This window comes from Triplophysa dalaica, chromosome 20, assembly GCF_015846415.1.
Source record: "Triplophysa dalaica isolate WHDGS20190420 chromosome 20, ASM1584641v1, whole genome shotgun sequence".
Lineage (NCBI taxonomy): Eukaryota > Metazoa > Chordata > Actinopteri > Cypriniformes > Nemacheilidae > Triplophysa > Triplophysa dalaica.
This window is the reverse complement of record NC_079561.1, coordinates 20,595,242-20,616,158: the sequence shown is the minus strand read 5'-3', so window position 1 is coordinate 20,616,158 and position 20,917 is coordinate 20,595,242. Positions and strand designations below refer to the sequence as shown.

General features: G+C 40.8%; 2 protein-coding genes across 5 annotated transcripts in view; both read left to right on the top strand.

Moving 5' to 3' along the window:
* Positions 1-3,115, top strand: part of dlg4b (discs, large homolog 4b (Drosophila)) — a 118,775-nt gene extending 115,660 nt beyond the window's left edge. For all 3 annotated transcript variants that reach the window (XM_056732491.1, XM_056732490.1, XM_056732492.1), the window contains one exon: positions 2,130-3,115. In XM_056732491.1, coding sequence (XP_056588469.1) covers positions 2,130-2,236 — 107 coding nt within the window. In that variant the 3' untranslated portion in view covers positions 2,237-3,115. The remainder of the gene's footprint in view (positions 1-2,129) is intronic.
* A 12,303-nt stretch (positions 3,116-15,418) lies between these two features.
* The window catches only part of ephb4b (eph receptor B4b), a 28,834-nt gene continuing 23,335 nt past the window's right edge, over positions 15,419-20,917 (top strand). For both annotated transcript variants that reach the window (XM_056732489.1, XM_056732488.1), the window contains exon 1: positions 15,419-15,966. In XM_056732489.1, coding sequence (XP_056588467.1) covers positions 15,897-15,966 — 70 coding nt within the window. In that variant the 5' untranslated portion in view covers positions 15,419-15,896. The remainder of the gene's footprint in view (positions 15,967-20,917) is intronic.

Here is a 20,917-nt window from a genome sequence, read left to right as displayed (position 1 = left end):
ACATCAGTCTACTCTCATCATCAGATCAGTCTGATCTCATCATCACATCAGTCTCATCTCATCTCATCTCATCATCACACCAGTCAGATCTCATCATCACATCAGTAAGATCTCATCCTCACACACAGTCTGATCTCATCATCACACACAGTCTGTTCTCATCATCACATCAGTAAGATCTCATCATCACACACAGTCAGATCTCATCATCACAAACAGTCAGATCTCATCATCACACACAGTCAGATATCATCATCAGCACATCAGTCTAATCACATCAGCACATCAGTCTAATCGCATCATCACATCAGTCTGATCTCATCATCACATCAGTAAGATCTCATCATCACACCAGTCAGATCTCATCATCACATCAGTCTGATCTCATCATCACATCAGTAAGATCTCATCATCCCATCAGTCTCATCTCAGCATCACACACAGTCTGATCACATCATCACATCAGTCTAATCTCATCATCACATCAGTCTGATCTCATCATCACATCAGTCTCATCTCATTATCACACACAGTCAGATCTCATCATCCCATCAGTCTCATCTTATCATCACATCAGTAAGATCTCATCCTCACACACAGTAAGATCTCATCATCACAAACAGTCAGATCTCATCATCACACACAGTCTGATCTCATCATCACATCAGTCTCATCTCATTATCAAACACAGTCAGATCTCATCATCCCATCAGTCTCATCTTATCATCACATCAGTAAGATCTCATCCTCACACACAGTAAGATCTCATCATCACAAACAATCAGATCTCATCATCACACACAGTCAGATATCATCATCATACACAGTCTGATCACATCAGCACATCAGTCTAATCACATCAGCACATCAGTCTAATCGCATCATCACATCAGTCTGGTCTCATCATCACATCAGTAAGATCTCATCATCACACCAGTCAGATCTCATCATCACATCAGTCTACTCTCATCATCAGATCAGTCTCATCTCATCATCACACACAGTCTGATCTCATCATCCCATCAGTCTCATCTTATCATCACACACAGTCTGATCTCATCATCACCCACAGTCTGATCTCATCATGACACACAGTCTGATCACATGATCACATCAGTCTAATCTCATCATCACACACAGTCTGATCACATCAGAACATCTGTCTAATCTCATCATCACATCAGTCTGATCTCATCATCACATCAGTCTCATCTCATCTCATCATCACACCAGTCAGATCTCATCATCACATCAGTAAGATCTCATCCTCACACACAGTCTGATCTCATCATCACACACAGTCTGATCTCATCATCACACATCATTCTGATCTCATCATCACATCAGTCTCATCTCATCTCATCATCACACCAGTCAGATCACATCATCACATCAGTCTAATCTCATCATAACACATAGTCTGATCTCATTATCACACACAGTCTGATCTCATCATTTCATCATTCAGATATAATCATCTCATCATTCAGATCTCATCATCACATCAGTCAGATCTCATCATCACATCAGTCTCCACAACACGTCTAATGTTCACTGTATGGAGAAAAGTGTTTGCTAAACGTGTTGCAATCTATTGCAGTCCTATTCATCAAACATATGAATGCTATAGTGCTTCAAAATCATATGTACAAGTTTGGTTCTCATCATTGTTGTAACAGTTTTGGATGTGTGTGTGTGTATGTGTGTGTGTGTGTGTGTGTGTGTGTGTTGATGTGAATTGTCTGTGTACAGGTCATGGATGGGTTAGTGTGTTTTTGACTCAAAGGTGTTCAGCTCTGTGTTCATTGTCATGAAAAGAAAAAGCGCTGTCGAAAGTGTTATTAAGAAGAGAACATCCCAAAACTTTTCTCCATATTGTGTATCTGTTGTGTGTCAATGTTCACAATCATTGTGAGTGAGATTCTTGTGCTGGTTGTGGAGCTGGCGATGAAATTTAGATTTTTTAGAGTAGAATGATTTCGCACTTATCAGAAAACCAAAGGAAATCATTTTTGTTAACATCATTAATCAGGTCTTAACAGGACTGATTTCATCCCTGTCTGGATTGTGTTATCAGTGAAGTCGCTTACAATTGTTGTGTTGATATAATTGTGTGTGTTTGTGTGTAGCGGTTGTGGAAGGTGACAGCTTCGAGGAGGTTTATCATCGTATAAAGACAGAGATGGAGGAACAGTCTGGACCGTATGTCTGGATACCAGCAAGAGAGAGACTGTAAACACACACACACACACACACACACACAAACATGAAGATGGTGTGTCATGTGACTCTGTCAGTGTGTATGTGTGAGGTCACACAGCTGCTAACAGACCTGAGAACTGTTGATCAACAGACTCCAACACAACACTGTAACACACGTGCTCATCTGTGTGTGTGTGTGTGTGAGAGAGAGAGAGAACAGCAGCCGTGACACACGTGAAGTGATGATGATGCAGGTGTTTGTGTGGGTTGTTTCCATGGCAATTGTGAGCTCAGTGAGTGCAGCACAATCTCTGAGGCAATATAGACCTGACACATGAGCACTGCGCACTTTAACAACACACACACACACGGTCACACACACACACACACTCACACACACTCAAAACACTGACTCTCCTGTGTGTGTGTGTGTGTGTGTGTGTGTGTGTCTCATTGTGACGTATCTCTATAGGGCTACTGTTTACATATAATAAAACTCTTTAAACTTCACAGGGAGAGAGAAGTGTGTGTGTGTGTGTGTGTGTACTGTTGACTATTAAAAATATTTTTCTTTATGAATTATTTCACAGATGTACATACCAACTCAGATTATCAACCAATGGGGCTTTAAACACATGAACAAACACACACACACACACACACACACAAATTAACTCTTTTGTCCCTACAAACAAACATCACACAGCCATACACAACATCTCCTCTACCCATAATGCACTGCTCTCAAACATTCAACCAAAGGCTTGTTCTGCTTTAGTTTGAGTGCACCTGTTTTCACACACATCTCTCCTGCGGTCGCTCTGGATCATATGAAATAAATGAATTCATACTTCTATTTACTGTTGAGCTCTAAAGTACTGACATGATAAAATCATTAAAGTCTTTTAATATTTCCACACAACGACTCTTGTGTTTTGAGGTGTTTCTTCTGTCATCAGTGTGTGTGTGTGTGTGCGTGCGTGCGTGCGTGTGTGCGTGCGTGCGTGTGTTGTCATAACCAGTAGGGGTCAGGAGGCTGTGTGTGTGTGTCCGATGTGAGATAATGCCTACAGACAGAATCCACATCTGCCAATTAGAAACACAAAGTTAACCCCCAACTTTTCTTTGTTTCAACAAAACAACACACTGGACATCGTTCATTACGTGTTGTTGTTGAGCATCATATTGTGTGTTGTGTAATGGTTTAGTAGGAGTCTGCAGAAGATGCTGGAGGAGAGTCACTGAACACGACACAAAACCAGACATCGTGCGCGTGACATGCAGTTTACATTATCAACACGTGGTGGCAGCACGAGATTATAATTAAGTGACCAATGACGCCTTCAGGATGTTTAGTGTCAAGTTTGTTTTAAAACTGCTAATAATAATCCGGTTATCATTTTTTGTGGAACCCAAATAGTTTTCAGAAGTGAAATTCTTGTAGAATTGAAAAGTCCATTAAAAAAACGGAATGAATCTTTTTCAAGACTCAAAGGAAATGATGAAATAACAGTGTAAACAATACAAACAGTATAAATATTATAATCAAATCTAAACATTATTAAGAACTGAGGGGTATAAACAGCAGTGCAACAGCAAGTGAAATGTTAAAACAGAAGGATCAAAAGATAACTTGCTCACATATCACTGTTCAGCAGTTGCAGTGATATTGAAGTAGTGCAGGAGGTGAGCATTGATCCAGTATAGGCAGAATATTGTAATAAAGTGAGGCAGTGCATCTGTAAACATGTTTATGAAGATGTTATATGGATAGTAAATTACAAAATGATTGTGTGTGAGTCTATGGCTTCATAACGTCTGTCTGATGGTAAAGAGATGATCTCTGGGGTGTGTGAGTCTGTGCAGATGTTTGTTTTCAGTGTGCATTATATTACCTTGACGTTTATAACGCCGTAAATGTGTAAACATGATTTGTTTTAAAGTAAAAAAAAAAAACCTAAACAAGTAGACATTAAATTAAATGATTAAAATATTTAACATTATAAAAATCGTAAGTAACCATGGAAATCATATTAAATTATTTACTTCTTATCTACAAAACTGTGTTTATCTCTGAAGGAAAAGCTTTTTGAAGTTTAGTGACAATTAAATATTTTGTTAATATCTACGAAATTAATATTTAAAAGTAGCAGATTAATTAAATAAAGTGAATAAAAATAAAGAAACTTCAACTAAAACGAAATGTTCTCATGTCATTTAATCCAGAAGCTTCTCGAGGTCTGAGCCTGAGGTGAGTTCTAAACACACTTTGAATCTATTCTGAGCTCCTCTGAGTTTACTTCATTATCCTGTCCAAGTCATCCATGTTACAAACCTTTGTTTTAAACAAACTTTTACTTGATAAATGAATGCAATCAATATCTATATGTACCTCATTTAAGAAACATTTCAGTGACCAGACCCTAATCCTTTGAATGGTATGAAAAGTGTGGAATAATGCACTTTAACATGAAATGGTGTTTTACTAAACTAAGTTCGGGAGGAGCAGGAGCAGATAATTAACTCGGCTAGTCGGCTGTCAGCAATCACGGCTCACGACTTCCCCGCCTTCCCTCTGGTCTCCGGCACAGGCAACGGCAGTAGCCCAAGACCGGCCCTGCAAACAGCCCCAGCGGCCGCTATCCCCGCTCTCATGTCTCTCCCTTAGGCTCGTCCCTCCTTCACTCTGCCATCAGCAGCAGCGATGCCGGTCCCGCACAATGCCCCGGCCCTAGAGCTGCCGCCGTGACAGCAAACATCAGATCTCAGATACTGGCAGGTGTGGACGTAGACCTCTTCTCTCTCTTATCCCCACTCTCACCTCCGTCAACAGATCACCAAATCACCTACGGCCTACGCGCACGCCTACATCGTGTGCCAAGTCTCTAAAGCTCCAAATAAAAACCGTAAACAGTATTTATCGACTCCAGTGAATTTTTTAAGTTTATCCATTGAACTGTCTCTTCACCCTGACACATGCTTTACTGATTACGTTCTGTCCGGTCACTCAAACGGCTTCAACCCCGGTATCGAGAGTCTACCTTATGTAAGCCTAGTCTGCCCCAGCCTGCAGTCCGCGCTTGCCGAACCCGAAACGGTCGATCTTCTTATCAAAAATGAAATCGACTCAGACTTCATGATCGGCCCCTTCGCCGCTCCCCCCTTTAAAACCTTCCGCATCAGCCCCATCGGTGTAGCTACCAGAAAATTCTCAGGCAAAAAACGACTCATATTCGACCTGTCGCCCCCCCATCATTTTTCGTTCCCAAGCATTAACTCATTCCGCTCGAAGAGTTTTCCCTTCTATACCACGACTTCGACCAAGTCATTAAGCCTTTGTCGATTGAGACAAAGTCGTTGTCAACCCAAGTCGTTGAGCCTGGTTTCTCCCGAGGTTTTTTTCTCCATTAATCAATCATTGGAGTTTGGGTTCCTCGCCACAGCAGGGCAGTGTTGGCCTGCTCACCGGGAGACTGCATTCATTCATTTATTTATTTAGAAATTAGATGTTATTTATTAGAATGAACTTACTCGTTGTATAAATACCATGCACTGTGCTGTGTTTTAACTTTTCTGTTTTTCCTGTTTGCCCCTGTAAAGCTGCTTTGAAACAATACACATTGTGAAAAGCGCTATATAAATAAACTTGAATTGAATTGAATTCAATTAAACTCATCAAAGCCACCGGACGCGGAGCCTGGCTCGCTAAAGTTGACATCACCTCCGCTTTTTAAGTGATGCCCATTAACCCAAACTTTTGGCATCTGTTCGGCATTCGCTGGCGCAATCAATTCTATTTTTCTGTTCGCCTCACTTTCGGTTGCAGAAGCAGCCCAAAGATTTTCGACATGCTGTCAGAGGCAATCTGTTGGATTCTCTCTAACAACTACTCCATTCCGTACCTCATTCACCTTCTAGACGATTTTCTAGTTATCTCGCGCCCAGACTCAATCCCACCCGCGCATCTCTCGATAGTCCAAAAAGTCTTCGCCAAGCTCGGCATTCCACTCGCCCAAAATAAAACCTTGGGTCCGAGCACGTCAATCGAATTCTTGGGCATCAATCTGGACTCGCTGAACTTTCAGGCATGCTTGCCCAAAGAAAAAAATTTAAAGATCAATTCTGATTGCTTCCACTCTCCTAAACAAACCCCATTGTTCCAAACGCAATTATTATCCGTTCTCGGCCACCTCAATTTCGCGATGCGTATAATTCCCCAAGGCCGCCCGTTCGTTTCGCACCTCCTCTCCCTTGCTTCCTCAGCTCACGCCCTAGAGGACTTAATAACCTTAACCAGCGCATGCCATGACGAGCTCGGTTTATGGATAAAATTCCTTAATCAATGGAACGGCTTGTCCTTCTTTTACAAGGACATGCTAAATCTCCCCGTCGACATTCAATTGTTCACCGACGCCGCCCCCTCCATCGGTTTCAGAGGTTATTACCAAAGACGCTGGTTCGCCTCCACGTGGCCCCCCCACCTCCTAGAATTACCACAGTCACTATTGTCCTCAGCTTTATTCGAGCTGTACCCTCTTGTAGTCACCGCATATTTGTGGGGGAAGGAGTGGTCCGCCTTAAGCATTACCGTTCATTGCGACAGCGAAGTGACAGTGCACTGCATCAATAAAGGCCGTTCACATTCTTCCGCACTGATGCCTTTCCTTAGACGCCTCACCTGGATATCTGCTAGCGATCTGTTTATCGTTACGGCTAAGCATGTTCCCGGTTCTGCAAACCAAATAGCCGACGCTCTTTCCCGTTTTGCCTTCCAGAAATTCAGGCGACTAGCACCAGAAGCGGACCCCCTCCCAACACCAGTACCTCCTTATTCGGAACTGATATTCCCGTAAATCACCCACTAAGATCTCTTCTAGATTCTTCATTTAATTCTATCATCCAATCTGTCTCAAACAGGACCCTTCCGTCTTACCTAACCACGTGGAGGAGTTTCAAGTCATTCCACCAAACATACTCAACTCAACTTTATTTATATAGCGCTTTTTACAATTTTCATTGTTACAAAGCAGCTGTACATGAGACACATTGAATACAAGTATGAATTCTAAAGCAGCCCCCCCGGCCAGGCAGATAGTGCAAAACAATATGCAAACGGTGGTGAGGAACCCAAAACTCCCATCGAGAAAAAAAACCTCAGGGGAACCCAGGCCCAACCAGGGGATTCCAGTTCCCCTCTGGCAAAAGCTGCTGCCTCTGCACAAGCTCAACAGTGCTTGCACAACAAGGCTAAATAAAAATATAAAAATTAAGGATTTAAGATTATCATTAACAATCTAATAGCATTTGAAATGTTGTAGGAAAAACAAAGTTGTCACGTCCTTTATCCAGCTCTATCCTCTTAGCTCTTGTCATGTCATACAACATCCCTTGTCAGGACATACAACATCCCTTTTCCAGAGTTCTCTCTGCTTACCATCACCTCATTCAAATCCTTTTTAAATATCAACAAAATCCCGCAAGCCAGCTCAATTAAAGGGTACCTAAGCGGAATTTAATTCTTCCACAAACTTATTTTTAACTCGACCTGCCCAGCTATAGCTAGTCTTCAAACCTCCATGCTCATCAAAGGAATTCAAAGAGCTCAACCCGCCTCCCCGGACAAAAGACAACCCATAACTTTGGATCTATTAACCAAATGCATCTCTTCCCTCTGCAGAGGTTACCACTCCACGCACACCGCCCGCACACTCAACGCCATCCTCACTCTGGCTTTTTTCGGATTTCTCAGATGCTCCGAAATGACCACAACATCCAGCTTCAACCCTTCAGTCCACCCCATTGGACTGTGCTTGCAGTGCTTGATGCAGAAACAATCTCCTTCCACATCAAGCAAAGTAAGACGGATCAATTCAAAAAAGGCCATTTCATCTTCATATTCAACCTTCAATCACCCATCCAGCCTTACCAAACCCTCCTTGCCTACCTACATTTCAGGAGATCACAGGCAAAATTCCCTTCGGACCCTCTCTTCATAGATGACTCCGGTCGTCCAGCCTCACGTTTCTGGTTCCAAAATCATCTTAAAACATTATTGCGCCAATCCGGCATCCCCAAAGAACATTTCTCGAGCCATTCCTTTCGCATCGGCGCAGCTACCACAGCCGCCCAAAAAGGTCTCTCCCAGCCGAAAATCCAAGCTCTTGGTCGCTGGACATCAGAGGCTTTCAGAAGCTACATCCGGACAGACCGCTCCCTCATCAAAGAAGCCCACCACAGCATAGCGGCAGCAACCACCCTACACAGGCCCGTATCTCCATCCAAGTTCTGCAGCAGCAGACTTCACTCCCTTTAGAGGCCAGCATCGCAGCAAGCGACCGCCCCACAAGGGCCCGTGCCTCCATCTATGTTCTGCAGCAGCAGACATCAGTCCCCTAGAGCCCAGCATCGCAGCAGCGACCGGCCCACTAGGGCCCGTGCCTCCATCTACGTCCTTCAGCAGCAATCACCATTAACTTAGAGGTCAGCATCGCAGCAGCGATCGCCCACAAGGGCCCGTGCCTCCATCTACGTCCTACAGCAGCAGACATCACTCCTTTAGAGGTCAGCATCGCAGCAGCGACCGCCCCTCAAGGGCCCGTGCCTATATCTATGGTCTACAGCATCAGACATCATTCACTCAGAGGCCAGCATCGCAGCAGCGACCGCCCCTCAAGGAACCACGCCTCCATCCAGGTTCTGCAGCAGCAGACATTACTACCCCAGAAGTCAGCATGGCAGCAGCGTCCACAAGGGCCAGCGCCTCCATAGACGTTTTGCAGCATCGGACACCACTCCCTTAAAGGCCAACATCGCAGCAGCGACCTCCCCACAAAGGCCCGCGCCTCCATCAATGTTCTGTAGCAGCAGACATCACTCCCTTAGAGGCCTGCATCGCAGCAGAGACCGCCCCCCAAGGGCCAGTGCCTCAATCTACTTCCCACATTGGCAGTCATCTCTTACTCAGAGCCCGACATCGAATCAGCGACAACCCCACAAGGAGCCGTACCTCCATCTAACTCTTCCACAGCAGCCTGAACTCATCTAGAAGCCGGTTTCGCTGCAGTGACCACCCTACAGGGGCCCCATGCTTCATTGATCTCTCCGATCAGCCGGCATCTTTTTCTCCAGAAACCTCAAATTCCACGCTCCAGTAACACCTGGAGTCTCTTCCAAACTCCGCAATATCGGCTTTCACACCAAGCAAGGCCGGGTCACCAGCAGCCAATACCAGCCTTGTTTTTGGGGGGGGTGCATATGCGGCTGCTGTCCTGCACCGGTTGCATCTCTTGGGGGGGAGTGTTCTGGGTTCAGGCTAATGCCAGATTTGGAGCCCTCCCCCCCGGACAGGGGGGAGTGCTCTAAGCTCGGAAGAATGAACGAGCTCAGAGCCCTCTCCCCGACAGCAGGCCAAATATGCATACATTCAAAACTACTCTATTATCTGCATAGGCGAACTCGTGAAATGATGTGTGTGTGTGTGCTTTTGTGTGTGTGCGTGTGTTTGTGTGTGTGTGTGTGTGACATGTTTTATATGTTAGTTTGAACCTAAACCTGAATGCACACCAGCTCATGGGGACTCATGTCACTGTGGGGACCAAACTTGAGGTCTCCAGGGGCACAAAAGCTTATAGTGAAGTGAAGTGAAATTGACATATTAGGCAGATATGGGGACCCATACCCGAATTGTGACCTCTGTTTTAAACCCATACTCAAATCCTGTAAGATGTTTTTTGTGAAAGTGTGTGTGTGTTTGTTTGATTGTATTAATGTGTGTTTCTTATTTTTCTGTCTTTTGTGTTTGATGCTGTGACAGACATGCTTGTGTTTCTTCTCCTCTCACATGTCTAGTGAGATCATCAGTGAAGAATTCTGCCATCATATCAAACATATCATCTCTCATCCGTGTGTGTGTGTGTGTGTGTGTGCCATTCAGAGCGTGAGGTGGGGGGAGTGGAGTCAGAGGTGAGACGCACTGTTCCTGTGTTATGATGTCATGAGGGCCACTAGAGCGGGTGTGGTGTTAACAGGCATCTCCGTGCTGGCCTCTGGGGGCTTCTATTGTCTGTGTGTGTGTGTGTGTGGGGGGGGGGGGGGGTTACTGCTCACACACACACAACATAAAGGGATTTCTCAAACATCTGAGAGAAAATGCTGATAGATAAAGTTGGTGACGGCCAGATTCAAAACTTCTGTGTGAGAAACAGACAGTGTGGTGGTCAGTGTGTGAAGTGTGTGACATTCAGTGGGTGAAACAGAAGTGGGAAGGGGAATAATGGGGTGTAAAAAGCAGCTCTAGTGTGATAAATCTTTACAGCGTTTCTAACACCTCTGAGAACGACTTCAGGTGTGACCGTCACATCTGATCCATCACAAACTTTATCATGAGAAGTCTGTCAACAGAAGCTAGAATGTGTGTGTCATGAGAGTTTGAGAAGAGATGTCAACAGTGTTTCAAACTGAGCTCCAATCAGTCTGGTCTGTCATCAAAAGTCAAATATTCCTGAAGATCTCAATATCAACTCCAACATTACAATCTACATTCATTCACAATTCCAGACTCTTCATGTGTTTATTACACTCTCATCTCATTCCCTCTTCATTTCTGCTGCAGAAACACACAAGACTCTGAGCTATGAAAGAGCGACACCTGAGCAAGAACGTTTCAGAAATGAAGAAAAAACATGTCTGTGAAATAATGAATCTGCTTTAATTCTGCTTCAGTTCAGGTCGTGTCAGTGCTGTGAAATGGTGTAATATGAACCTTTCTTCAATTCATTCATGATCTTATTGTGTGTGTATTTAAGACAACAGTCTCTCTTTCTCTTCTTTTTCATATCCATGTTTCTAACATTGAGTCACTTGTTCTTCATTTGAATCTGATCATGTAAATGAATAAATCGCTTTAGGAGTGGCTTTAGTAAGACAAAGCTGTTTAATGTCAATAAATAAATGTTCACATGTGTTTTTAAAAGGAGAAACACTTTCATTTAATCAGTGTTGTAATGTAACAAAGTATATCTTTACTTTACTTGAGTCTTTACATTTCTGCAGACTTCTACTTTCTGACATTTCCTGAACAAAATGAACACATTTACTCTGATACGTTTCCCATTAGCATGTTCGTTACTACAAAATAAAACTATAGAAACAGAACTGAACTAGACAGGTCAGTGATCCGGTCACCATGACAATGCTGAATTTATCATTGGTTAAAGCTCAACGTGCAAGTGCATAAAGGTGCTCTCTGAGGTTTATTTCAACACAAGGTTTAAATGTGCTGCTGCTTTTATAGATGAACAGCACATGTTTCAGTTTCAATGAATGTTGAAATCAAATTTAATAAACATAACTGTAAACGTGCCAGAATTAGCCCAAAAGGCTATTTTTCATCTGTAGACCCTTGACAGAATGTTAAAAGGTCACCCTAAAATCAATGACAGAGCGTCACACATATACATATAAAAATACAATCAGAAAAATCGCTACTAAAATACAAAATATAAGTGAATTATGTAAAACAAAGTTAACATGAGAGGGGAAAAAAAGAGAGAGAAAGAGAAAGATGGCAAAGGAGAGAGCAAGATAGCCAAGAGCAGGTAGTTCAAGGAAGTCTATTGTCAAGAGTACAATACTAATGTTGACAGGCTGAGTTGTCAATAACCATTTTTTAAGATGAGACTGGAAAGAGTCAAAAGTATACAATCGTCTAATTGTTGATGGGATGGAGTTCCATTCCTTTGCAGCTTTGACTGAAAATACAGACTGACTGAACTCACTTCTTTTTAAAGGAAGAATACACTCCCCTCTTTCCCCACCCCTTGTAGATATGTGAGCAGTTGTTCTAATATTTACAAACTGTTTTAGTGGTGAAGACAAGCTATACATAGTCTTAAACAGCAAACAAATATGTACATTTGATCAGGTTATCCCAGCCTAGCAAATTGTATTTCGTTAAAATTGAGCAATGATGAAACTGAACTGATTTCTTATCAAGAGTTTTTAGTGATTGTTTATACAAAGACTCTAGTGGTTCCATAGTAATACTGGCTTGTGATCATGTAGTTAAACAGTAAGTAATATGAGGAATAATCATGGAATGCATATAAATCAGAGCGGCGTCAGACGACATATAATCACAAATAAATCTAAAATTTGAGCAACTAAATCTAACCCGTTTACAGACCTTTTTAATCCGGCGCCTTAAATTAAAGTTTGGAATCAATCAGAACACCAAGGTTCTTATATTCAGATACAACTTGTATTCTTTCCCCTGATACAAATACATCTGGCACTAAACTTAAATTCTTAGCTTTGGTGACAAACATACGCACTGTTTTAGAGGTGTTTAACTATAAGCAGCATTGTTCTAGCCAAGCTGCAACATGAACCAAGGATTCTGTAAATTAATTTGCCACTTGTGACACACTGCTTCCGTGTTTATAAATGACAGTGTCATCTGCATACATTTGAATGTTAGTGTAAGGACAGACGGATGGAAGATCATTGATGTACAACGTAAAAAGTAAAGGACCCAGAATAGATCCTTGTGGAACACCAGTGGATATACTTAGGGGAGCTGAATTATTATTCTGTATACTAACATGCTGTGTGCGACCTGACAAGTATGATTCAATCCATCTTAAAGTATGAGGAGAGAAATTAAAACTTAGTCATTTGGACAAAATAATTCTATGGTTTAGAGTGTTAAAGGCCTTCCTGAGACTTTTTCAGTGAAGTAGCAATTTGATGAAATGACTGTTGTTACTGTGAGGGAAGTGCAAGGAAAGAAAGAAGTAAGGCAAGACAGATTTGTTTAGATTTTGTTCCAAGTTGTTCTCTTAGAGGGATAATATCGGGGTGGGAGGAATTGTCCTTTTATAAAGTTACAAGTTATAAAGTACATTTATAAAGATGTGGTTTCTGAACTTGTATTTTGATAGTTAGGCAATTTGGCATCATGTTGTTTCCGATAAAACACTGAGCTTGAAACAGAGCTTCTTCAAAGTTGTACATTTCTTTGTAAGCAACAGTTTTCGCTTTATGCTAAAAATACAAACACGCTTAAACTTTACTATAAATACTTAAGTAGGTTTAATATAAAATTACTTTTGATACTTAAGTACAATTTTGATCAGTTTCTTTAAGACTTTTACTCGAGTCATTTTAAAAAGGTTAATTTCATAAAAGTCATTTTCTGGCAAGATATTTGAACTTTTACTTACTTTTGCTGTGAGGTGCTTTACGCATCACTTACATTTAGTTGTGTGACGTTATTTCACTGCAGAAGGATGACATGAGATGACACATGTTGTGATTTATCAGTATAGATAGACTATGATGATGGGTTTCTCTGTGAGTAAAGGCATGTCTGCAGGAACTCCACTAGACCTCAGTGAGACACACACACACAAACACACACATTCACACACAACCACACACTGACACACACACACAAACAAACAAACACACACACACACACACACAGGTGAAAGGCTGCTTTTCATTTGCCTGCGTTGTATCTTTTCAAACAGAAGCTTTGCACACAGTAACACAACCTGACCGTCAAATCAGGAGAGAGTCATTGAGTTTCTCACACTCACACACACACACACACACACACACACACACACTTTATGTGAAACAGGGAGTGACTGAAATCACACTGTACACAATACAACCTTAAACACCAGTGAAACTCACACACATTTACACACAAACGCTTCACAAATGTCTGTCTCCATTTCAGTGACTGTACTGACACACACACACACACACACACACACACAGCGGCTACTGATAGTTGCCATGGCTGTGTGGGCCTACTCTACAATTAAAGTGACATTATCTGAACAGCGATTACTTTATGAAATATTCTTTCTTTATGTGACTGTATTTCGACAGAAAGAGTTAAATGAATAACTCTGTCCACACATAAGACATTACAGCAGAATGAAAGGAAACTCATCCACTGATAGATAAAGGTGCCAAAAGTTGGAAAAAAAACACCTCGTGGTGAGACTTTGATTTTTTTATTATTCTTGTTCATATTTCTTACAGCAGCCACAGCGCCGTGTGCGTGTTCTCGTGTTACCGTCACCTCCGGTTCTGTGTCTCATGTCTCTGTTGAGCGCGACCTAAATGGGCCTTTAATGCGCGCGGACAATAGAGCGCGTAGAATGAAAAGGCTCGCGGGAGCTCGTGAGGCGATTCGCACCCACATCACAGCGTGAGAAACACGCTCATAAACACGCACACAAACACGCACACTACACTACAATACATACACATTAAACTCACACTCTAAAAATTATTACGTGACACAAGACTACTTTAAATCATCCGAAACAAATGACAACAGCAACTTCACGTGTTAAAGAAGACTTTTACATGAGAGATTCATTTACCGAAACTCTCCAGCAAATCCATCAATACCAACGTATCTCTCTCTCTCTCTCTCTCTCTCTCCCTGTCTCTCTCTCTCTCGCTCTCTCAAGATTCAAGATTCAAAGGAGCTTTATTGGCATGATAAAAGAAAATGTACATTGCCAAAGCACAAGATTAAATATAAACATGCAGAAATACAGATTAAGATAAAAAATAAGATAGAATAAAGTCTCTCTCTCTCTCTCTCTCTCTCTCTCTCTCTCTGTCTCTCTCTCTCTCTCTCTCTCTCTCTCTCAAAATAAGGCACTTAGTAAAGGATATTAATAGTAATAAACAAGGAATGTAAAAAACTGGACTGAAATATAAACAATTATCATGTGTACATATGTACCTTTTAACCAGGATCATGTGAAAGGGAAGAACACTGCAGGCTTAGGGATTATAACATATGAAGGCAACTGACGTGTGTCTCTTTTCCCCAGTAATATATGCTTTTCTTCTGTTTTTGAAGAGCTTATCGTTATTTTTTGAAAGCTAAAATATATACAAATTATTTGAAAAACCAGGCCTAAAGGGGATAACATTACAGTATATAGTTTATAAACAATAACGCATATTTATTGGTGTATCACTTAGAATATAGATATATTTATAAACTGAGAGTATAAGTAACGTGTCGTATTTATTGTTTTTCTGACATTACACTTTTGTTTGTTGAAACTCTTCACAATGTGCGCTCATATTTCTTTCTGTACTACCAGACAGACGGACCAATGAACAGAGCGGATTTGGTATGTGGGCGGGATTTCGACCGCACTCACATCTAGCTCGGTGTGTCTCGCGCTTCAGTCGTGAGGTAAAGTTTCGTCGAGTGAAACTTTGCATTCATTTTTTTCCGATTGACCTTCTTCAACTTTACATGAAAACACAGCAACGAACGGATTTAAACGGATGAATTACACACATCTGGGAGGTGAAGTTGTGTATTTTTTGTTTGGATTATCGTTAGAGACGCGCAGTCACACGGACGCGCACAGCACAGGATTGAGTTTCAGTCGCTTTTAAAGCGAGTCCGCATCCAATATTAAATGAACCCGAATCTGTTTGAGATTTGAACCATTTATTTATATTGAACTCACTTTTAATATGTGTGAATCACACAGCAAAGACAACCGAAGCTAGTTTACGAAGTTTTTCCTAAAGTTCTGCATGAGGTGGATGTCTGGACAAAGCATTTGGGAAAGAAAATTTAAAAAAGTTCTCTATCGGATTTGAGGGATAATTTATTTGTCTGATCTGAATCTGATGAGATGGATCATGTGTGCTGGATTATTTCTCTCTTCTGGTTCGTGTTGACTGGACCGATCACAGCAGAAGAAGGTAAGATTTTGAAAATAACATTGAAGAATTATTATAATGTGTAATTTCACGAATATCAGTTTTGCTTTATGTTGTTATTATGTAAACAGTTGACGAAAGCAAATAAAACAACAGAACATTCAAATATTTCATCTGATTTAACTCAAACTAGGGATGCGCATATGAATTTTGACCCAACCGATAATTCTTTAACATTGGAAGCAAATTGCTGATATATGGTCGATATGTAGTATCTAAATATTAATGTTAAATTCCCTAAAACTGAATCAAAAGGCAAAACGTGGACAACTGTTTTAATGTAAAAAACAATCTCTGCGGGAAATCCTGTACATGCCTACTTTACACCACTTAATGATTCTTTAACCTTCAAACTTAAAGATAGATGTTCCTCCAGAGAAGTTAGGATTAGGGTTTAATGAATGATCACAACTGACAGACAGTAACATTACTGTACTGGACATAACTGTGAGCAGCTGAAGAACTTCAACCAGAGAAATTGATTTATGATTTATCAGCTATTATATATCCACCTAAATGTTATAATCGTAAGATACTGATAACACTAAAAATTACCTTCATTTATTTATGCATCCCCAATTCGAATCAATGTCATAAAATAATTTGTATTTTATAAAGTCGTTGTTTGACAGTTTGGTAAAACATTAATTATCTTTTAATTCAGTGTCAAACTTTCATTTGTTCATTTGTTTTTCATTTATAAACTGATAGTGATGTGTTTGGTGTATGATAGCTGTGAAAAGAGGAAAGTAAAATCTACAACCGCTGGGATCTTGAAAATAAGATTAATATGGAAAATCTGTAAGACACATTTTGCTCCTAACAGAAACTTGAATGACCTGGTTTTGTGCAGTCAGTGTCAGTGTGTTTTACTTCAACACAAGAGACACAAAACAATACAACCTAAAATCAAACAAACAACAAACAGCCGTCCATCACAGAAGTTTGTAATGATTAACTCAGTATTTCAGGTTAGAGTCTATTTGTGTGTGTGTGTGTGTGTGTGTGTGTGTGTATGTGTGCGTGTGTTTTGTCTTGTCTGGTGGGTGTCAGTGGATTGGTTCCACATTTCATGGCTCTTCAGGACACCTGGATTCCCACAGAGGACTTATCCAGTGACAGAACAAATGACTTCAGGCTTGAATTTGGTTACACATGTTTATCCGAATGATCAACGTCTGCACAACTCTGTTTACTTTATAAGCGTTCAGTGATAAGCTTACAGAGCATGATTATGTTTTTCCTTTATTCACCACCAATGTGAAGATTTTCATTTGTTCCCTGTAAATAAACAATATCTGACTCAGTCTGAACAAATTAAGTGGACACACACATCCCGCAGGAAGACAGATGACATGAGGTCACTGCAGAAACCTTTCTAGGAACGTCTCATCGGGCTGAAGGAGAAGCTCACAGCAGTGAGATGGGAGTCTTGAAAAGAAGGTAAAATGGTGGAAAGTCCAACGAGGAGTTGGAAGTGGGAAGAGGGTCTGCGGTGTGTGGAAAACTCATATGGTGCGCTCACGCGTCCTCTATCGGCCAGTGTGCTGGTAAAGTTAACCAGCTGTGCGAGACTAGTTAATCTAGTGGGATGGACACACAGCTGAAGCTCATTGTGGAGGAACAATAGAGCGGCAGAAGAAGCTTAGAGCTCACAATAACACAAGCTGTGTTTCCAAAGCACTGCTAAAGGACCTTAAGACCTTCAATATGGTCGACTAAAGAGATTTACCATAAAACACTCTCCAGCTCGCCGTGTGCTGAGGTTTCTGCACACATGGATGCAAACCGGAGGATATTTGACTTTCAAATCGAAGTTAATGCGAGAGGCACAGCGTGTGCAGGGGTGGGTAGAGAAGCCAAAATCTTTACTCAAGGAAAAGCACAAGTAACCAGATAAATTGTTACACAAGTAAAAGTCACTATTTTAAAAATGAGTCGAGTTAAAGCTACTCAAGAAGCTAGTTACTTTGTATCTAAATATCTACTATTCATCAAATGAATATAAATGCCTATATTTTAAATATTTATATTATTTATCATCAGAAGCAGATATCTTTGCAATATACACACAGAGACTAAAGAATACACCAACACAGAAGAGACGAGCATTTCTGTCCTAATGTTAATGTAGCCTACACCAGCGGTTCTCAATCCTGGTCCTCGCGACCCCCTGCTCTGCACATTTTGTATGCTTCTCCTACCGCTTCGGAGGTTTGTTTAATACGCCCATAAGAGCCCTGCGAAGTAAACATCACTAGATATTCTGCCATAAATCCCGTTCGAAATTTGGATAATGTTGCGCAAATCTCAAAATTACGGTTAAATAACCCTTCAATCTTCCGTAGTAAGTTTTGTTCTTCGTGTTCTTAAATTAACGTCAGCCGATTTCATGTGTGCAGGGAGTAGAGAGCAATGAACACAGTTCAGGGAACACGTTTATCGGAACGCGGTTCATTCATTAAGCTCTCTTCTAATGAGCTAGAGATTTAAATAAGGTGTGTTAAACAAGAGAGAAAGACAAAATATGCAGAGCGGTGGGTCGCGAGGACCAGGATTGGGAACCGCTGGCCTACACAACTTCTTCAGAATATTAGATCATGTCAAACTTTTGCATTTAAAACGCATTTAACTAAACTCAGAGCTTTTCCTAAGATGATCTAGAACATCTGCAGTGATCTCTTATATCAAATACAAACTGATTTCAGACCAAACTCTTATTTTCTCATGTTGTGTCACATGTGTGTGCTGTGAAAAGCTCTAACTTGTAAACAGTGAACCACACGCCCCATCAACAAGTCGTGTTCTCTCTGTTTTCAAGATGTATTTCTGCAAGCACATGTTGTGTGTATCAGTGTGTGGAGGGCATTTATCATTGTTGACAAACAATATGACCCATTTGCAGTTCTGCTTTGATAGATATAGATTCATATCCACTTCATCCAACGCTCTTTGTGTTCTTAAATTTTAGGCCAGGAGGAGTGAGTAACTGCTAGGAACTGAACAAATCATCTGAACTGATTCGTGAACCTATTCTGACGGTTTTGGCCATTGTTCAATTCATGCTTTCAAAGCAATCGACTCAAAAGAATCAATCAGTCGGGAATGCCCCAGTGAAAAGAGACGACAACCTTGAAATAAGCGACGTATTTTATAATGCGTATTTTAAAATGAAGGAATCAAGGGACGTGAGAAGTGTAGCAAAGTAAAAGTACGGATTTTCGATTAGAATTAAACTCACGTAAGAATACAAGTATCCTCTTTTAATTTGACTTTAAAAGTAAGTAACGTACCCAACGTGCGTGTGTCAAGATCTCTGTTGTGTGTTTCTTTGGTGGTTTTAGTGACTGTTGTAGTGTGTGTGTGTGTGTTTTTTATTTTGCGACTGAGATTTTGTATAATTACAGCAATGTGTGTGTGTGTGTGTGTGTGTGTGAGGTCTTGATGTCCACAAATCCTGTTAAGCAGACTTTTCTCAGCAGAGAGACCGACATAAATAGAGGGATTAGCATGCCGTGTAAAATGACCTTTGACCCCTCATGATTCTCTCTTTAAGGGTGTTTCCTTGAGTCTTCTTCAAAAGAGCTGAACTCACAACAGTTAAGGTGGATTAGAAAGTGAAGCTAAGGTCTCACAGAATTCACAATGTGCCTCAGATCATGTTTTCAACTAGTCTGTGTCTCTCCTGAACTGCCAGTAAGACTTTTGGCTCTTAATGTTCTGGACCCTGAGTCCACGCCATGTACGTCAGCCACGTTCAGAAACATATGCTTCCTTAAAAGTTGATAATGTTCCCTGTGTGCTCGAATCAATGAAATCAAACTAATGACCTCAAAATGCGTTTCCACATGGCGGCCATGTTTGCAACACCAATGGCAGATATTTCTAAAACTGCTGACAAAGTTCACAATTAAACAACATTTTCCCTATTCAATAATTAAACCTGATATGGACACGTGTGTATGAATGGACCTTTGAAGTTCTGTTTGTTTGCTTCGGAAAGTTTGTTTGGGGTATTAAACAGAGACTTTGGAACACAGCCTCATGCTTATTCCAAGCCAATCAAATACCCCGTTTGATTCTGCCCAATCAGATGCTGTAGAAGATCGTGAAAGCCAATGATTCTGAGCACTTGTGATAAAATGATCCAATTTAAGAGAGATATTATGATGATGTAACACTTCCGGAAGATTCACACACAGTATTTCAACCGTGTGTTAGAACGGCTGCTATGGAAGCAAATAAGAGACATAATGTTTTGAAATTTAACAGCCTATGAATACTTGATTTTGAATTATTTTACTTTGGAAACCATGTATTTGAATTTATTTGTTTATTTTATTTACCTCTATGAAATTTAAATATGAAAATTCTTGATTTCCAATTTAAAAACCTGAATTTAATGCTCACAAATTCAGATACAACAAAAAAATCAACTTACAGAATTTCAGATTAAATACATTCAGATTGATCAAATTTGATTGCTCTCATTCAGATCTCAAATTTCAATTTAATACTTTTCAAAGAAAACATATGTCTAATTCGACTGCTCAAATTCAGATTGAAAAGTTCAAGTTAAATATTCACATGGTAACATCCGGGCTACCCAGTATAGGAAAAACAGTTGAGCCCAGAGCCCGTCTGCAATTGAACCGAACCATTGAACCGAACTATTGAACCGACGTCGGGCGGCCTATCAGAGCACGACAACCTGACTGTCTGTCATGATCCAAGAAGAGGCCAAGGCACGGATATTAAACCTGTAAAGAAGATGACTTCTAGGGAAAACGAAGGCGCTCCGGTAAGTTTGCTGTTTATGTACAATCAGACTCTACAGAACAAAAGTATGTTGTTGCTAATTATTTTTTGGAACTATTATTATTATTTTTTTTCGACCGACGTCGGTTCGGTTCATTGGTTCGGTTCATTGGTT